The 19,864-nt window shown below is 35.5% G+C and overlaps 1 protein-coding gene across 1 annotated transcript in view; it reads left to right on the top strand.

Annotated features, from left to right (window-relative positions):
- Positions 1-13,734, top strand: part of SMARCAD1 (SWI/SNF-related, matrix-associated actin-dependent regulator of chromatin, subfamily a, containing DEAD/H box 1) — an 84,539-nt gene extending 70,805 nt beyond the window's left edge. Inside the window, exons 21-24 of the mRNA XM_012724264.1 lie at positions 1,037-1,155; positions 2,696-2,878; positions 3,372-3,481; positions 11,943-13,734. Coding sequence (XP_012579718.1) covers positions 1,037-1,155; positions 2,696-2,878; positions 3,372-3,481; positions 11,943-12,004 — 474 coding nt within the window. The 3' untranslated portion in view covers positions 12,005-13,734. The remainder of the gene's footprint in view (positions 1-1,036; positions 1,156-2,695; positions 2,879-3,371; positions 3,482-11,942) is intronic.
- The last annotated feature ends 6,130 nt before the right edge of the window (positions 13,735-19,864 follow it).

The following is a 19,864-nucleotide window of genomic DNA, read 5'->3' as shown; positions in this document are numbered from 1 at the left end:
TCCCCCCACTGTTTTTGATCCCATTCCCCACTCCACTCCCATAAAATGTCTCTGGTATATAGCTGTTCATTATTAATATTTAATATTTTCTCACCTGGTCCTTTATATTCCTGCTATGAGTGAAACCATCCAGTAGTTTTTTTTTGTTGTTGTTGTTGTTGCTTAATATTCCATTGTGCATATATACCACATCTTTTTAATCCAATCATCCACTTTTGGGCGTTTGGGCTGTTTCCATATCTTTCCAATTGTAAGTAAAGCAGCAATAAACATGGGAGTGCAGGTATCTTTTTCAGTCAGTGCTTTTGTGTCTTTTGGGTAGAAACCTTGGAGTGGGATTGCTGGGTCACATGGAAGCTCACATGTTTAGCTGTTTGAGGAACCTCCAGTTTTCCATAGTGGTTGTTCTAGTTTGCATTCCCATCAGCAGTGCAGGAGAGTTCCTTTTTTCTCCATATCCTCGCCAACATTTGTCGCTAGTTGTTTTAAGATGTGCCATTCTCACTGGGGTGAGGTGGTATCCCATTGTGGTTTTAATTTGCATCTCCCTTATTAAACAAGTGATGTTGAACATTTTTTCATACTCTTGTTGGCCATTTGCGTTTCTTCTTTGGAGAAGTGTCTTTTTAGCTCTTCTGCCCATTTTTTGATGGGCTTGTTTTATTTTTGTTGAGTTTCATCACTGCTTTTATACACACATATTTTTAATGTTAGTTCTCATTTCTTTGGTGACATCTGAATAATTGCTTTAATAACTATTAGTAGCTTACTATTTTAAGCTACTATGTTGCAATTATTTATGCATTTTATATACAAATAACTTGAATTTGTAAGATTATAGTCCAAATAATATTATGTAGCTATTCCTATTTACTGATGAAGTTTAAAAATTAAAGTAACTTATATATAACCTAAAATAAAAGGCTTATATTAGATGTCATTACTTAATTTACTTAATTACTTAATTGAAGCATGTGATCATTAAACACTTATGATTTATGTTTCAGTGATCTAATCTGTCTGTGTATTTTCACAGGGTGATAGAGTTGTATTATTTAGTCAATTTACCATGATGCTGGATATATTAGAAGTTCTTTTAAAACATCATCAGCATAGGTATCTCAGATTAGATGGAAAGACTCAAATATCTGAAAGGTTGGTATATTTCCTTTTAGTTTCAGAAAAATCTCTTCTACTTTCTCCTTAAGTAAGAGTTAATGTTTGAATTTTAAATGTCTAGAGCATTTGATAGAATTTTATTGCTTTGAGCCTTACAATTGGTTACTTTAAATCATTATCTTCAATATGAGAATTTTTTTTCTAATTTTTCATTCTCAGTTGCATAAAATACATTTTGAAACAACTCTAGAATTGTTTACTTCTTAGTGTCTTCTCCTTAGCAGCATACTTCGTTGATCTACCTGTTCTGCTCCCCAGTCTGTCTCTGAATCTCCTCACCCACCACCCCTGTTCCTCTGGCCTGTACCCCCATCCTGTATGCATAAATAAATAAATCTTTTTTTTTTTTTAAGATTTATTTATTTATTCATACAGACCTGGGGGACAGGCCAGAGGTACACTAGTGGTGAGAGGATTCACCAGAGACAGAACCGGGAGCAGAACAGGCAGATCAATGAACTATACTGTGGAGGGAGGGGAGCAGCGGGCGGGTCAGGAGAGGTCTGCCATGCCATGTGAGTCACCTCCAGGGCTGGGGATCGAACTTGCACTGAAGCGGCTGTTGGCTCTCTTACATCGCTGCATCCTAACCCACTGTACCACCAGGGAGGGTCAATAAATAAAGCTTTTTTTTTTAGATTTATTTATTCATACAGAACTGGGGTACAGGCCAGAGATGTGGAGGGTGAGAGGGTTCACCAGAGACAGAGCGGGGAGCAGAACAGGCAGATCGATGAAGTACAGTGCTGAGGGGAGCAGCGGGCGGGTCAGGAGAGGTCTGCCGAGCCATGTGGTCACCTCTGGGGCCGGGGCAGGTGGGAATCGAACTCATGCAGAAGTGGCTTAAGCTTCTCAGCGCTGTGCTTTAACCCGCTGCGCCACCAGGGAGGGCCAAATAAAGCTTTTTTAAAAATAAAATTTTACTTGAAGCTCCTAATTGTTAAATCAAGATTGCTTTAATCTTAGAATTTTGATATTTTAAAGAAAATTGAGTAGGTCTTATATTAAAATGCCCAGAAGTTTAAAAAGGAGTGATTTTTTTTCTATGTGTTTAAAGTGCGTTATATCTTTTGTATTTTATGTCAGACAAGATGGTAAAATAATGGTTAAAGGCATGTTAAGAGAAAATAATACAGATAAAATTTGATCTTGAGATCTGTAATTCCTTTGGGGTATTTGTCTATGACTGGTAGACTTCTGAGAAGATGAAAGGTTGAAAAGCTAAATGCAGAATTTAGCCAGAAGCCAGTAGTCATTAAGTAAAGGACAAAAGAGCCTTTTAGGAATTTATCAAATCTAAACAGTTGAAGTAGGGTATGAATCAGTAGGTACGGAAATGGCAAGGTAAAGAAGTTGGTGAATTGAGAAGTCTTTCAAGAAACAAAGCTGCAGAAAAAGTAACAATGCAATTATGTTATCTTTACATCTTTAAGTTAATTTTCCATGTGATATGCTTGTTTTCAGTTTTAATTATACACCATTTAATAAGATTTCATCTAATTTGTTTACGTTATAGAATTCATCTAATTGATGAGTTTAATACCGATATGGACATCTTTGTATTTCTACTGTCAACAAAAGCTGGTGGCTTAGGAATAAACCTGACTTCAGCAAATGTCGTCATACTTCATGATATTGACTGTAATCCTTACAATGACAAGCAGGCAGAAGATAGATGCCATAGAGTAGGCCAGACAAAGTAAGTGTTTTCAATTGAAATTTATTTTTAATCAAAAGCCAGCTTAATTTGTAGAGAATGTTAAAATATAGTCTGTCAGTGTATCCTGCCTAAGGTTTTTATATGTTCAGCAAAGCATGCATGGCTTCTGATGTATTTTGTATCAGTATTATCAGATATGAGTTTCAATTGTAATTGTCATTTTCTCGTTACGGATTTTTAAAAACTGGAGAATTTATCTGAACCCAGAACGGTTTGTTGTACTATAATGTTATCAGTGGTTTTTTAAAAACAGGTATCTTTGTTCTCATTGACCAATAGGGAAATTAATTTGAGTGACTTATTCAGAAAATGCCATTCTTAAGTAGCTTGAGTAAAGAGAAAACTTACAGTTTTATTTGTCATGTAGCTTTCAAACTGTCTTACTAAACTCTGAAGAGAACTTAAGTTTATATATATCCAAAAAATTTTTTACTTTAAAAAAGTAATCAACATATCTTCTATTTTTCTTTAGAGAAGTGCTAGTTATAAAATTAATAAGCCAAGGGACAATCGAAGAATCCATGCTAAAAATTAACCAACAGAAATTGAAACTAGAGCAAGACATGACCACAGTAGATGAAGGTAAGCTGTTTATAAGCAAAATCTTCAATATTTATTTTTATATGGACAGGTTGTCAAATTAGCAGTGTAAGTCAGGGTGAAAGAACAATGGCCTCAGTCCTTCCATGGTATGGCATGCAGTCAGGGATGGCATCAGAGAAAATTGGAGTACTAGTTTCAAAAGTACTATAATCATAAGTTCTATTTTTACCAGAATTGATATAAACTGATTTTGAAAAATGCTATCCTCGAGTCAAATGGGATCTATCATTATAGTCACAGTTTATGAATCCAAAGTAATATTTATGAATCCAAAGATTTAAAATGCATGTCATTACATTAACTTACTGAGAATGTTAACATTTATGTTAATTTCATTTTTGCCACCAAATATGTATTGTAATAGAGTACAATAAAACACAACTTTAAAAAACAATGATTTCAGGTTGAAGTGTTTGGGTATTTGGAAAAAACTCTCAAATAAAAGCCTTCTCTAATCCCAAATTTTTGAAAAACATAATTTTTTTAATTTCACAAATTTAAAATAATTATACATGTGTTTTGGATAACAAATTCAAAAGCTATAAAAGGACAAACATAGCTCTTCTTCCCACACCATCAGCCACATTCCTCTAAAGTTGCTGTGTCAGTTTTTTTATGTGTAACCAGATAATTTTATGTAGAGAAATAAACAGGGTATAAGTATTTTTTAAAACAAGTTTGTATGCAGTGTTCTGCACCTTTTTTATTTAATGTTAAATTTAATTGGAAACAATTAATGTTTTTGCTATTCTAATACATATGTTATTCCTAACAATGCATTTCATTTCAGCAAATGTCCTTTGACTCTTTACTTTGAATATGTATCATTGTTTTGTTAGGCATTCTGTACCAAGAGATCAATACATACTGACTTGCCTTTAAAGAGGCACAGGAATATATGCTCAATTAGTTCATTTGCTTCCTTTGCAGTTTTTACTTCAGGGTGCTATGCCAAGTTCAGGAAGCTGGATTAAGAGAAGTTTTAACTAAGGAGCAACTAAAGTGGGCCTGTAATGTGAGGATGAATAGGAAGATCAGTATAGCTATACTTTTTATAGAGGTAGCTCTTTGCCAGTTTCAGATTATCCAACAAAAGCTATAGAATGAATCATAGGGCAGATACCACTTGGGCAACACTGTTTCCTGATTATTTTGGTAGGGCAGTTTCTTTTAATTTAGTAAAGCTATTAGATACCTAGGTTAATTAGCAATGCTAGCATGCATTAAATTATATAGTTTTATGTTAACAGTAAGTCTCTAAATAAACCATTAGAGTGAATTAGGTGGAAACTCCCAACTGACTTTAACTGTAGCTCTTTTCTCGTGACTAGTTTGTTTCCACAGAATGGTATCCTCTGACATCTTGTGCTGTAAGGCTAGTGAGGGAGGTAGCATAAACCTACAAAGTACATTCTCAGAGTGAGGAAGACAGGCGCGGGCTGGGTTGCTATCACACTCAGGTATTTATTGTTCTGGTGCAGTTCACTGTCCTTTACTATCCTAATGCCCAGATAACTCTGATTCAGATTGTCTAAAAAGTAAGCCACTTTGTTCACTTCAAGCAGATGGTGGACTCAGTTGGGCAAGTCGTCTGTGTCCTACCTTTTCAGCCCATTGTTGTTCCACATATATCCTTTCAGAAGCACCCTTAGCCCCATCTCCTGCGTTTATGTGGTCTCTGTGGGCAGGCAGATAGCGAGTGAGGTTGCCTTGTGTTTCCTACCTTCTGTTTGGCTAAAGTCAGTTTTTATTCTTCCATTGCCTGTCTTTGCAATTTTGTTGGCAACTCTCCCCACTTTTTTCTTTTACTCTTTTGTTTAAAGTCCATTTTCTCATGGTATTTTAATGCTGTTTCACATGAGAACAGAAGTGATGAATATATTCAGTTATTTCCATTCATAATTCATAGCAATTATTCATATATAAATTTAGTTAAATTGTAGTATTAACTTTGAACTAAGAATATAATAATGTCTAGTTAATCTGGAAACTAATGATTTTTTATCATCAGTATTGCTCCTGGTATCATTTCAGTAATTTTTATACTGACTGGACATGAGAATTGAGTGTGTTATGTATTTCATGTTAAGATGTTATATTTCCCCTTTGCCAGAAAATTATGAAAATCTAGGTGAAGACCATGATTTGGGGGGATCAAATGTTTCTGTTTCTAGAGCTGTCTCAGAGGTTCTAAAAGTACTGTTTAGGATCAACAGCAACAATATATCCTGAGAAACTGCCAATGTAATTCCTAAGGCTCATTCCATAAAGTAGTGAACCAGTGTCTTTTACTCACACTCAGTCTAGTCTTCCTGGTGTTTCCGATGCATACTGAAGTAAAGAACTACTGCTTTAGAATAAAGGTTATGTGTTTTGGCATTTCTGCCCTCCCCCAACCACTATAATCTGTCATGTGATAACTAATTTTGTACAGTTTCAATTCTTTTCATTGTGGAAATTTTCTCACAAAATTGTTGAAAACTTAATATGAAAGTACAATGATTTAAAGGTTGTAATATTTTGCAGTGTTTGCTTCATTTACCTTTTTCACCCTAATCTCTGATTCAAAGTCAGGAAGAAAACACACATAGTACTGAATAAATATGCAAATTAATCTAAGTTGCCATAACATTATGTCAATCAAGAAAATTAACAGTTATTTACACATACTCTCATTTAGTGTCAAAATCTGGATTTTTTTTTCCCTTCACCAATTACCCCTTTATTTTTAGTGTCTTAATAGCTTTTAAAAAGGATTTTTATTATATATTTTTAATTGAAGTAATATTGGTTTGAAATGCTATATGATTCAGAAGTATAGAGTCACTCCTCTTCAGATGTATGTTACCACACCAAACTACCATTGAGGAACCCAGTCATTCTCTCTAGTTAACTGGATCCATTCCACACCTTACTCTCCACCCTCACACTCCTCTATGGTAGCCTCTTTTCTATAGCCATGTTTCCAGGGTTTGTTTCAATTTACTTTTATCTGTTTCTTTATCTCCTTACATTTTACATATCAGTGAAATAATCCATTACTTGTCTTCTTCTGACATACCTGGATTAGTATTATTGCCCACAGTTCCATTGATATTGTTGCAGAAGGCAAGATTTCGCCTTTTTATGGCTCATATACCCTGAAATATACTGTGTATATATACCACATGGTTTTTATCCACTCATCTGTCCTTGACACCATAGGTTGCGTCTATAATGTAGTTATTGTAAGTAGTGCTGCAATGAATATAGGAGTGCATTTATCCCTTCAAATATGTGTTTTTATATTCTGGTAGATACCTAGGAGTGGAATTTTTTTTATCACATGATAGATCTATTTTTAATATTTTGAGAAGTCCCTATACTATTTTCAGTAGGGACTGATGAACCTATGTTCACACCAACAGTTTTTCTCTACATTTTTGCCTGCGGTAGTTTCTGGTATTTGTGATACCCCCATTCACAGATGTGATTTTTGCGTTGGATTTCTCTGATACAAACAATGAAGAACATTTTTCATGTGCCCACTGGGCATCCGTATGACTTCTTGGAGAGCTATCTGTTTAGCTCTTCTACCCATTCTTAATTTGGTTGTTTTCTTTTTATTGACTTGAATGAGTTCTTTGATCTTGGCTATCACCCCTTTGTCATATGTATTATGTGCAAATACTTCTTCACATTTTATCAGGTGTCTTTCTATTTCAGGACTTTTTTTTTCACTATGCAGAAGTTTTCTATTTTGATCCAGTCTTGGTTTTTATATTCTCTTGTTTTTCCTGCTGTTGGAAATGAATCCACAAAGGTACCACTGAAACCTATATTGTCCAGTGTTTTGCCTGTGTTTTCTTTTAAGAATTGTATTATTTCAGGTCTTATATCCACACCATTTATCCATTTTGAGTTAACTTTTGTCTATGGTGTGAGATAGTTTAGATTCATTCTTTTGCATGTGGCTGTCCAGTTTTCCTAGCACCATTTAGTGAAGAAGCTGCCCTCCTTTCTATTGTATTTTTTTGGCTTCTTTGTCACATTTTAATTGTTCATATAGGTGTGGGTTTATTACCAGGCTCTAGTATTGTTTTAACTAATGTAGCTTTTTAGTATAGTTGAAGCCTGGCAATATGATACCATTCTTCCTCTATTTTGGAAAGATTACTTTAACTATCTGGAGTCTTTTTGTTTGTTTGTTTTGTTCTCTTTTATATATTTGTTCTGTTTTGTGAAAGGTGCCCTTGACACTTTGAGAGCGATTATAGTGAGTCTGTGTATTACTTTGGGTAAGATTACTCCTTCAACAGTGTTAGTTTTTCCAGTCCATAAGCAGGAAATTTCTTTTCATCTCTTTATGTCTTCCTTTTTTTTTTTTTAAGATTTATTTATTTTATTTATGCATACAGAACTGGGGTACAGGCCAGAGGTGCAGGGGCGGTGAGAGGATTCACCAGATACAGAGCAGGGAGCAGAACAGGCAGATCAGCGGAGCACACTGCTGAGGGGAGTGCTCAGGGGAGCAGCAGGTGGGTCAGGAGAGGTCTTAAAGATTTATTTATTTATGCATATGAGAACTGAGATACAGGCCAGAGGTGCAGGGGATTCCCCAAAGACAGAGTGGGAAGTGAAAAAGGCAGATTGAAACACACTGCTGAGGAGAGCAGCTGGCGAGACAGGAGAGTTTGCTGCACTATGTGGGTCAGCTCTCTGGCTGGGGATCAAACTTGTGCTCGGTGACTGCAGATAGCTTTATAGTGCTGATACTTAACCTCTTGTGCCACCAGGGTGCCCAGAACACAGCTGATATTTGTAAATTGTTTTTATTAACCTGTTTGCTAAACTGACTTGTTTCAATTTGTTTTTAGTGGAGTCTTTGGGTTTTTTTTTTAAATGTATATTGTCATGTGATGTGAAAATAGCAATAGCTTAATGTTTTTACAACTTTTACATCCTGTCCCTAACTAGGAATTACAATGCTATGTTGAATAATTGTGGTGAGAGTGGACATCCTTGCATGTACCAGATTTTAATGGAAAATCATTCAGTTTTTCAGTATTGAGGATGGTGTTAGCTGTGGATTTGTCATATATGGTCTTTGCATGTTAAAGTACTTTATCTTTTGTCACCACTGTTTCAAGGCTTTTCATCATAAGTGGATGTCAACTCTTAACAAATGCCTTCTTAGCATCTGTTGATATGATCATATGGTTTTATTTTTCTTTTTGTTGATGTAGCTAATTATTTGCTCTAGTTTTAATTGTTTCCTTCCTTCTACAGCTTTTTGTTTGTTCATTTTTTCCCCCAGTTTCTTAAGATGAGAAATACAGTCATTTATTTGAGCCCTTTCTTGTTTCAGTAGTTACACTTGTGTTGTTACTAGCTTTTAAGTGGTAAACATTATGTACTTGCTTCTTAGTACTATTTGTGTGTGTCTCAGGTTCTGGTAGGTTGTCTCCTCACTTTTACTTGTCTCATGGTATTTTTTAGCTCCTTCTTTCAGTTCTTCATTAACCCAGTAGTCATTTATGAGTGAGTTGTTCAGTCTCAACCTATTAATGGTTTTTCCTGCTTCATTTTGTTGTTGATACCTTTTTTTGATGCCATTTGGTCCAAGAAAATGCTTGATAGGATTTTGGGCTTTGTGCATTTATTGACATTTGTTTTGTGACCCAGTGTGTGGTCAACCCTGGAGAATGTTCCATTTCTATTTTAAAAAATGTACTCAGCTTTTGTGGCTGGCAGTGCCCTCCCTCTCTATATTTATTAAAACCACATGGTCTAACTCTTTGTTCATCACTCAGTTCATTGTTTTCTGTTTGGTTGAACTGATGTAATAAATCAGTATTGATGTTACCTACTCTAGTTGTTTTGTGTCAGTATCTGGTTTTTGATAGATTAATAGTTTTCTATGTACTTTGATACAGACTGACCAGTGTTAACTCTTCCTAATCAGTGTTATTTCTTCCTGATGTGTTGTTCCTCTTATCATTATATAGTATCCATCTCTGTCTTTTAATACCTATTTTAGTTGGAAGTTTAACTTCTCTAATTAAGTGTGGCTGTCCCTCCCTTTTTTGGGTTCCATTTGCTTACAGGATTTTCCCCCCCAGACATTTACTCTGAGCCTGTGTTTATGTTTGGAAATCAGAGGCAACAGAAAATTGTTTTATTTCTAATCCAGCCAGTCTGTGATTTTTTTTATTGGCAAGTCCAATCCATTTACATTTAGAGTGATTATTTTAAGGATTTTTTTCAGATACTGTTTGTTTATTCAGGTTTTTTTTGGATGTTCTTCTCTTCATTAGATAGGAGAGCCCTTTTAGCAACTGTTGTCAGAGAGATCTAGTGTTGTCAGACTCCTGCTTCTGTTTGTCTGGGAAGGCCTAAATGTCTCCATGTGTAATAAGAGTTACAGAATGTAGTGCATTGACCCGCAGGGGCATGCTCTCTCTCTCTGTCTCCATGTGTATATAGTTACACTTGTTACAAGCTTGTAAATGGTATATGTTAATATACTTCCTTTTTTTTTGAATGAGTATTTTTTCATTTTTTTTTCTTTGTCTTTTCTCTTTCACTTCCTCTTGGGCCATGCATTCCTATCTTCAAGGTCACAAATTCAATCTCCCATTTTGTCTATTCTGCTTCCATTATTTTCTCTAGAATTCTTTATCTCACGTCCTGAGTTATTTATATTCCAAATATGTGCTATTTTCAGAGATTTAAAACTTTACTTTCTTTCTTTCTTTTTTTTGTTTGTTCATCAGTTTTATTTCTCACATCATTCTTTTTCTGAATTTTGTTGTGTCTTGTTACACTTAAACTTGCTTTTCTGCATTATTTTCTCTCTTTGATTTTCTTTCATGGCAGTTTTAAACTCTTACAGGGATATGAAAATATTCAATACTTTTGTGCTTAAATTCTGGACTTTCTCCTTATAATGATAAACTCCTTTGAGGCTTGTTTTGTATTTTTTCTCTTCCTACTTTGATACTTTAGGTTTTCTTTTCTTTTTTTTCTTAGGACATTCATAGCAGTAACTTAGAGGGTTGAGCTACTTTCTAGCTGTGGCACTGTGGGTTTTTTTTGTTGTTGACCTCTACTGACTTCTGGTTTTACTAAAAACTGATTTGCAGTTGCTATGTTGGGGAGGTGGGATGGGTAAGGGAGGGTAGCCCACTGGTCTGAATATGCTGTGGGCACATGAGTGCTGGCTCATGTTTGTAGTATTACCATAACTTTCCTTTCTGATGTTCCAGACCTAAGACTCTAGTCTGTGTGCTGTCAGTTCTCTTTGTGAGGTCAGTACCAGTCCTGAGAGTTGTGGGAGAGGAAGTGAAGTGCAGTGTAGCACATTGGCCCTGTTAATTCACCAGGGAGTAGGCTGGCCTGTAAGAAGTATTCACTCTCTGTCCGTATTTCCCTTCAGTCCAGGCATACACTGTGCCTCCACACCATTTTCACTCTGCTGTCAACAAGGCGCCTAGCTGAATGTAATCACAAAAAAGGGGTTTTGCTGAAATACAGCCTCAGGGCACCTTTCTCTACTAACCTGTTTTTGGAGGAAACATGAATGAATCTTCTCCATGGCCTTTGTGCTGGAGATCCTGCTTTTCAAACTGATAGGCAAGAAGTGTCCCAGTTTGCTCCAAATTGTGGGACTGCTGGCTACAGTGTCCTCTGTGATGATTGTCTTGGAGTAGAAGCAGGAAGTCTCCTCTGGCCCCATTTTCCTTATCAACGCTAGGTGGCTTAATAGCTTATTTTTAAAAGCTAGGATCCAGTTCATCTTAAATATTTGAGTGACTAATTTTATAAATCAAGTATTGCTAGATTCTCTCTCTCCTAACACAAGATGTTTTCTTAGAAAATGCTGACTTATTCTTTGATAAGGTCTAGATGTTGGGGGTACCATTTAATTGAAACATTCAGTAAACATATGGAAATGAAATGTACAGTGAATACATTAATACTTCATTGGTAATGCTGTATGCTGTACTTAAGGGTTATTTGATTGTTGTTTTTTATCTATAATAACTTAGTCATCATATCTTCATAAAAATGAGGACATAGTGATTTATCTTTGGTTGAGATTTGGATTCTGTTGTCTTTGCTTACATTACTCAGTTATGTAAATGTTTTGGGCATAAATACCATGTGAACATAAATATGATTCAAGATATCCATATCTGTGTATCTTCACATATACTTTTTATATTTCTTTAAAGTCAAATGCATACTCTGCATAAAGCTTTAGTGGCAATATGAGCAGGTACACGGAGGAGGAGGCCCTAACATATATAGGAATCATATATTCATATATAGACATGACACTGAAACAAATTGAGCGTTGAAAGAGCATTAAGAATTCACCAAAAATAGAGAAACTTGAAGAAAGAAAATATTTCTTTAATGCAACATTAAAATTTCAATACTACTTTCTGACCCACAGGTGATGAAGGGAGTATGCCAGCAGATATAGCCACGTTACTAAAAACATCAATGGGCCTGTGAAGTAAGAATTACGAATTCCTAATGAGGAACTATCAACTTGGTGCACTCAAGGACATTTACATTATGATGACCATGGGGTTTATGAACATTTATAACTTTTTATAATTTCCATATTACATTTCTCATAGTATGGACGAATTTTTTGCCACTAACTGAATTCTCCAGATGCTCACACGTGAAATTTAAAAAAAAAAAAAAAAAAAAAGGTAGTCCTGAAGATGTTGTAAAATCATTTTACGAAACAGTTTTCTGAATGGGGATTAGTTGGTGATTGTTTGTAACAAATATGCTAATGCTTTAGAAATGTCAGTATTTTTGTAATTATTTCTACCTCCAAATATATATATATTGTCTTTCACTGGATAATGTGTGTAGATTTTTACATGTGCCTTATTTGACAATGCTTATGTCTTGTTTTTGCTTGTATCATTTTTTATGGTTAGTTTAAATAATACAGCTGTATAGATTATATAGCTTTCTTTTTTTTTTTTCCTTTTTGCTATTTGAAGCAGATGTTCACCACTGTCAACAAGAACTCAACCTGAATTTAAAGGTGGCATTCCATATACTAACAGCCCCAGGTCCTCCCAAGTACTCCTGTTAAGAAACATTTGTTCGGCTAAAGCACTAAGTTGTTTTCCAATGAATAGTAACTGAAGAAGCCCTTATCTTGGTCCATGGATTCATTCCTCTGTTCATTTCCTAGCTGCACTAATTGCGCTCATTATTCTGCCTATTCTTATGCATGTTTTCATTAATTTCCCTCCACTGGCTTTTGCTTCTCATGAGAATGCTGCCCAGTCACTTCTGCTCCAGTTCTCTTTACTCTCTGAAATAGTTTATTCCCGCCACATCTCCACACTTCAGCAAAATATCTGTGACATTTTCCAGCCTGGCAGAACAGATTAGCAGGCCATTGTACTTCAAAGACTGAATGTGACTCATTAAGGCAGCATTAGATTACTGCATGGAAATAGGTCATTTACTTTAAACTTTTAGTATCAAAACATAATTTACCAGTTGCCAGAATTTCCTGTATAGGACCTCCTAAAGAGCGAGCCATTGTTCAATTCCAATTTACTGTGGGTGACAAAGTGAAATTTAGAAGTTGTCTATTTGATATAAAACTCTTTTAAAATCTTTCTTTACATTTTTGCCTGTCAGTCTCTATTGCTGTTTTTATTACACATCAGTTTCTTTGTATGACTTGTGAGTTTCATGTGTTTTTATTATGTATATATCATTATAAATAAACTTATTTATAAAATCAAGGTTTTGTTAATTATTGGAGATTGTTGCTTTTCTCAAGGCATCCTGACTGCTGAGATGCCAGGTACTAACAATACTCTGGATTTAGAAGGTGAATGAAACTCTTAGAATCATCCTTTGGATATTATAGACTGAAAACTCATGACTATAGCCTTACCCACACTTGAAGGTACATTGAGCATATTCAATATTAGTGTAATGGAACTAAAAGGAATCTGCAAATCTTATTTCTACCTCCTTCTGCATCACAGTACCCAAATCATTTAGTAAAATTGTTGGGAATATTAACTTTTAAAATCACATAATGAAATTCTCTTAATTTTTCTGTATTAATGTATCTTCAATGATAGACATTTTGTTGTTATTGTTAAATACATATTTTTATCTTTAGTGAAATGTAGTCGGGTTCTTGTAATGCTCTATTATGTCTTGGGCTTAATAAAACTATTTGTAATCATAAATTGTATTTTCACACCTTTTTAATAATTGCTAACTCTCCCCTTTATCCTTGAAAAATATTAGATTGAGCACAAATTAGATCATAATGTGTTTAATAATGTCTCTTTCTCAATAAAGTGGAATTTATAACTTAGGATGTATTCTCATTAATCCCTTCATTGGACTGGTCAGTAAATGTCAGAATCCATTATCACTAAAGAGATTAAATGAAGTCATCGTCTAAAGAGAGTAAATGAAGTCATAGTCGTTGGAGGAATAACTTGGCCAAGGAACAGAGCTCACAGGAATGGATGATTCATTTGTTTTCTTTATGATAATTCTGATCCCACAGATGTGTAACTTCCTGTAGTAGATATATACAGTGTCCTTGGGTATCTGCAGGAGATATCGGTTTCAAGACCCTGTAGGTGCAAAGTCCACGAACTGTTTAGTACCTTATATAAAAAGGTCATGTTTGCATGTAACCTGTATATCCTCCCATGTCAGATCATCTCTAGATTACTTGTAATACCTAGTACAGTGCAAATAGTTCTTAATGTATCATTTTAAAGAAGAATAAAAATTCTACATGTTCAGTGCAGATGCAGCCATAATGGACTTAACTGCATTTACCTGTTTCCAATGCTGGTTGGTTAAAATCTGCAGATACAGGGCCCTCCCTGGTGGTGCACCAGGTTAAAGCACAGCACTATGAAGCAATACACAGCCACTGCAGCACAAGTTCTATTCCCTGCCAGAGAGGTGACCCACATGACGTGGCAGACCTCTCCTGTCCTGCCCGCTGCTCGAATCAGTGTATTTCAGTCAGTCGGCCTGTTCTGCTCCCCACACTGTCTCTGGTGAATCCTCTCATCCTGCACCCAGTTGTGTATACATAAATCTTCAAAAAAAATCTGTAGATGCGGAGAACCATCTGTATATTGTAATATTAACTAGTATTATTCATAGTTGAAGTTACATTGTTGAGGAGAATATCAGGAAATGTGGTTTTTGTGTGACCTTAAGCAAGACACTTAAGTGTGCATAAAATTAAGTTGATTTTTACCTCCTACCAAACTCTTGACTTTCTTACTACATATACAGCATTCAATTTCATTTTTGCTCTAATTTCATTCATATTCATTCAGCAAGGAGACATTTATTTGGGTACATGGTGGAACAATGGAAATTACTATTCTTAAGTACAAAAAAATGACTTAAAAGTTAGGGTGATGCTAGGATGCAATTACTTTCATACAAAACTTTCTGTGGGAATTTGAAACCACCAAAAACACCCCTGTAAGTCCCACAATACTCATAGCAGTGTTATTTGCAATAGCTAGAACATGGAAACCTCTATGTCTCTAAGTGAACAAATGGATCAAGATGTGGTCCATGGCCCTCCCTGGTGGCGCAGCGGGTTAAAGCACAGCACTGAGAATCTGAAGCCACTTCCGTATGAGTTCGATTCCCGCCTGCCCTGCAGGTGACCACATGGCGTGGCAGACCTCTCCTGACCCCCCTACTGCTCCACTCAGCAGCTAAAGCCACTCCATATGAGTTCGATCCCCGCCTACCCCAGAGGTGATCCACATGGTGTGGCAGACCTCTCCTGTCCCACCTGCTGCTCCCCTCAACAGTGTACTTCACCAATCTGCCTGTTCTGCTCCCCACTCTGTCTCTGGTGAAGCCTCTCACCACCCCTCCTCCTCTGGCCTGTACCACAGTTCTGTATGAATAAATAAATCTTTGAAAAAAAAAAGGATATCTTTTCACCATTGTAAGGCTATAACACCTTTGTCATGATATGTTGTTTACATATGAAATATAACTGATCTCTGTGTATTGATTATGTACCTGTCACTTTACTGTACCATTTTATTATTTCTAATAGCTTTCAGCAATCTTTTGTATTCTCTAAGTATATTAAAGTCATCTGTGAATAATGACAGTTTCACTTAGAATTTTCCAATTTTGATTCCTTGCTGTCTTGCTTAATTGCTTAGGCAAGCACTTCTAATACTCTGTTGAATAGTAGTGGGGATAGTAATCATCCTTGTGTTTTCTTGATCTCGTGGATATGCTTTCAGCTCTTCACCACTGAGTATGTTGTTGACTGTGTGTTTGTAATATTTGTGGCTTTTATAATGTTTACAAAAGTTCCATTCCCATTTTATTGAGTGCTTTTATCATAAATAGATATTGAATCTTGTCTCATGCTTTTCCAGCATCTAATAAGATGATCATGTGTTTTTAACTTCCTTTTTGTTGATCTGGTGAATGATACTGATTTTCATATGTTAAGTAGTTTTGCCCACCAGGGATGCAATCTGCGTGATATTCTCTAAATGTATTGTACCCAGCTTGCTAAGATTTGGTTGAGGGTTTTTATTTCTATGTTTATCCGAGATGTTACTCTATAATTTTCCTTCTTTTTTTATTTTTAACTGTCTTTATTTTCAGGTAAAGGAGAATGTTGGTCTCATAGAATGAGCAGAGGAATATGCCTCCTGCTTGTTTTTTGTTTGTTTGTTTGTTTTAAGAATGTGAATTGGGGCCCTCCCTGGTGGCGCAGCAGGTTAAAGCACAGCACTGAGAATCTAAAGCCACTTCCACATGAGTTCGATTTCCATCTGCCCAGAGGTGACCATATGGCATGGCAGACCTCTCCTGACCTGCCTGCTGCTCCCCTCAGCAGTGTACTTCATCGATCTGCCTGTTCTGTTCTCTGCGCTGTCTCTGGTGAAGCCTCTCACCACCCCTGCGCCTCAAGCCTGCACCCCAGTTCTGTATGCACAAATAAATAAATCTTTAAAAAAAAATGTGAATTGGGTAGATATTAGGTCTTGAAGTTTTGGAAGAAGCTTTTGGTTTTAGGTAAACTTTTTATTATTCTTTAAATTTCTAAACTTGTGGTTGGACTGTTTAAGCTGTTTCATCCTGATTCAATCTTGGAAGATTATATGAGTTGAAAAAAATCATCCATTTCTTCTAGGTTTTCCAGTTTATTTGCATAGAGACTTTGTAATAGGTTCTTATGAATCTATGTATTCCTTCAGTAACTTGTAATTTGCCTCTTTCATTTCTGTTGATTGTATTGATTGGGGTTTTCTCTCTGTGTAAGCCTAACTAATGGCTGTCAGTTTTGTTTATTCTTAAAATCAACTCTTTTCCTTTTTTTAAATTATTTATTTATGCATATTAGGTTAGAGGCCAGAAGTACAGGGGTAGGAGAATGAGAGGATTCACCAGAGAGAGAGTGCGGAGCAGAACAAGCAAATCTACTAAAGTACAATGCTGAGGGGAGCAGTGGGTGAGACAGGAGAGGTCTGCTGAGCCATGTGGCCTAGCTCCTTGGGCTGCCAGGAATCAAAATTGTTTTGCAGTGGCTGGTGACAGCTTAATAGCTTTGCCCCTTCTTTTTGTTTTACATTTCACTTCTGCTCTAATTTTCATGATATATTTCCTGGTTTTGGATCTTTTGTGCTTTCTCTAGTTTCTTCATCTGCAGTGTTAGCTAGTTTGAGTTTTTGTTGTTGTCGTTATTTTGATGTGGATCTGTACTGATAGAAATTTGCCAGGTAGTATTGCTTTTTGAGCATCCCATGGGGTTTGGTAGCTTGTGTCTCCATTTTCTTTAGTTTCTAATTCCTTTTTATTTACTCTTTGATTTGTTCATTAACTCAGGAGTGTTAAGCTATTTGGTTAGTCTTCACATATTTTGTCTTATTCTAGGATTATTTTTGTGGTTAATTTCAAGCTTAATACCACTGTGATCTCTGAAGATGCTGGATATAATTTAATTTTTCCTACATTTTCTGAGACCTGTTTTATGTTCTAGGCTATGAACTGTCCTTAAAAATATTTCATGTGCACTGGAGAAGAAAGTGTATACATTTCTTGTGAGGTGGAAATTGCTATAAATATCCAATATCTCCATCTGTTTTTGACACTATTTACAGTCTTGTTCAATTTCTGCCTGGGTTATTGATATATGTAGGATCAAAGCTGGTTTTATTTATTTTTAGCATTTAATTTGGTTTTTTAATTTATTTACTTATGTATACAGAACTGGGGTACAGGCTGGAGGTGCAGGGGTGGTGAGAGGATTCACCAGAGACAGAGTGGGGAGCAGAACAGGCAGATCAAATGAAGTACACTGCTGAGGTGAGAAGCGGTTGAGCCAGGAAAGGTCTGTGGCATCATGTGGATCACCTCCCTGGTTGGGGGTCAAACTTGCACTGAAGCAACTGTGGCTAGCTTGTAGTGCTACGTCCTAACATGTTGTTGCCACCAGGGAGGGCCCCACAGCTGGTTTTAATGAATTGATTTAGTAATCTGCCTATGCTGAACTGATTTACTGTATCAATCAATTTTTGTAGTGGAGTCATTGCAGTTTTCTATGTATATTATGAAATTTGCAAATAGCAATACTTCTTTCCCAATTTGGATTCCTTTTACATATTTCTCCTGCTTAATTAATCTAATTGGGACTTTAATGTAACAATGAATATTGGTGTTGAAGTGGACATTCTGGTCTTATTCCAGATATATGTGGAAAATCCTCAGTATTTTAGCTTTGAGAATGATGTTTGCTGTTGGTTTGTATAGGATCTTCACTATAGAGGAATGTTCCTTCCATCCATCCAAGTTTTTTGAGGCTTTTGTCTTAAGTGTATTTTGAATCTTATTAAATGCTTTCTCAGCATCTATTTACATGGTGTCTTGAGCTTTATCTATCCTTTTGTTGATTGGTGAATTACATTGATTTGTTTTCAGATTTGAACCATATGTGTGTCCCTGGAATAAATCTGAATTGACCATGGTCTATATTTTTAATACACTATCATATTTGGTTTGATAAGATTTTGTTAAGGATTTTTGCATGTGTGATTTTCAGGGAATTTGGTCTGTCATTCACTTTGTTTGTGTTGTCTTTGTCTGGTTTTGATATTCTGTTCTCAACAAGTGAGTTTGAAAGTACTCCTTTCTCACTTTTTTAGAAGCATTTGATAAGGATAGGTATTTCACCTTTAACGTTTTGGTAAAACTCATTACTGAAACAATCTGGTGGGGACATTTTTGTGTGTGAAACTTTTGATTACTATTTCAGTTTCCTTACATATCATTGTCAATTTGTATTTTCTGTTTCTTCCTGATTCATCCTCTGAATTTCTAAAAATTTGTCCAATTCTTCTTGGTTATTCAGCTTACTAGCATACAAGTAGTCATCGGACTCTCCATATGGTCTATTTCTTATATGTCTGTTGTAAATTTAAAATTTTTCCTTGACTTCTTTAACCTATTAGCCATTAGTGAGTCTTTTAGTCTCCAAATAAGAGTTTTGTTTTCTGCTTGCTTTTTAAATCTAGTTTGATAATATTATCAAAAAAGGTACTATGGTTTCATTCTTCATTATTTGAATAACACATTTTTGTGATAGAATCTTGTCTGTTGTGGAGAATGTTATGATAAGACATTTTGTCTTATAGTTCTATATAAATCTGTCTGTTAAGCATAAGTGGTCTAAATTTTTGTTTAAGTTTATTGTTTAAGTGCTTATTTTCTGTTAATCTGTCCCTTGGTTAAAGTGAGCTATTGAGTATCCAATCGCTGTTGTGTTACTACAATCTATATTTTCTCATATAAGAGTAATTGCCTATTTATTCTAATATGCCTTCATTCAGTAATATATATATTGTTGAATATTATGTCTTCCTCATGTATTGTTTTCTTAATCATTATATAATCTCAATCCCTTTCTCTTCTTACCTTTTTTTAGATGGGAGTGTATTTTATCAGATAGAGATATGACTTGCTCTACTGTTCTTTATTTTCCATTTGCTTATTGCTACCCTTCCTTAACTTTGAGGGTATGGTTATCTTTGGAGTGAAGTTGCATTTTTGTGATAGCACAATTTTGGGTTTTGTTTATTGGTGCAACCTGCTACTTTGTGCTTTCTATTAGTGAGTTCAGCTCATTTACATTTAGGAAGAATATTGATATATGAGAGTCTGCTACTGCAATTTGGTTCTTAGTTTTCTGGTTCTATCCACTTCCTTATTCTTTTATAAAGATCTATATAATATTTCTCCTATTTAAATTAAAGAACTATTCCTTTTGTTTGTATAGGAGATCAAGTGTTGGCAAAC

The sequence above is a fragment of the Condylura cristata genome, unplaced genomic scaffold, assembly GCF_000260355.1.
Source record: "Condylura cristata isolate star-nosed mole 26May11 unplaced genomic scaffold, ConCri1.0 scaffold00012, whole genome shotgun sequence".
NCBI lineage: Eukaryota > Metazoa > Chordata > Mammalia > Eulipotyphla > Talpidae > Condylura > Condylura cristata.
The sequence above is the reverse complement of the archived record's forward strand: the minus strand, read 5'-3'. Positions and strand labels throughout refer to the sequence as shown.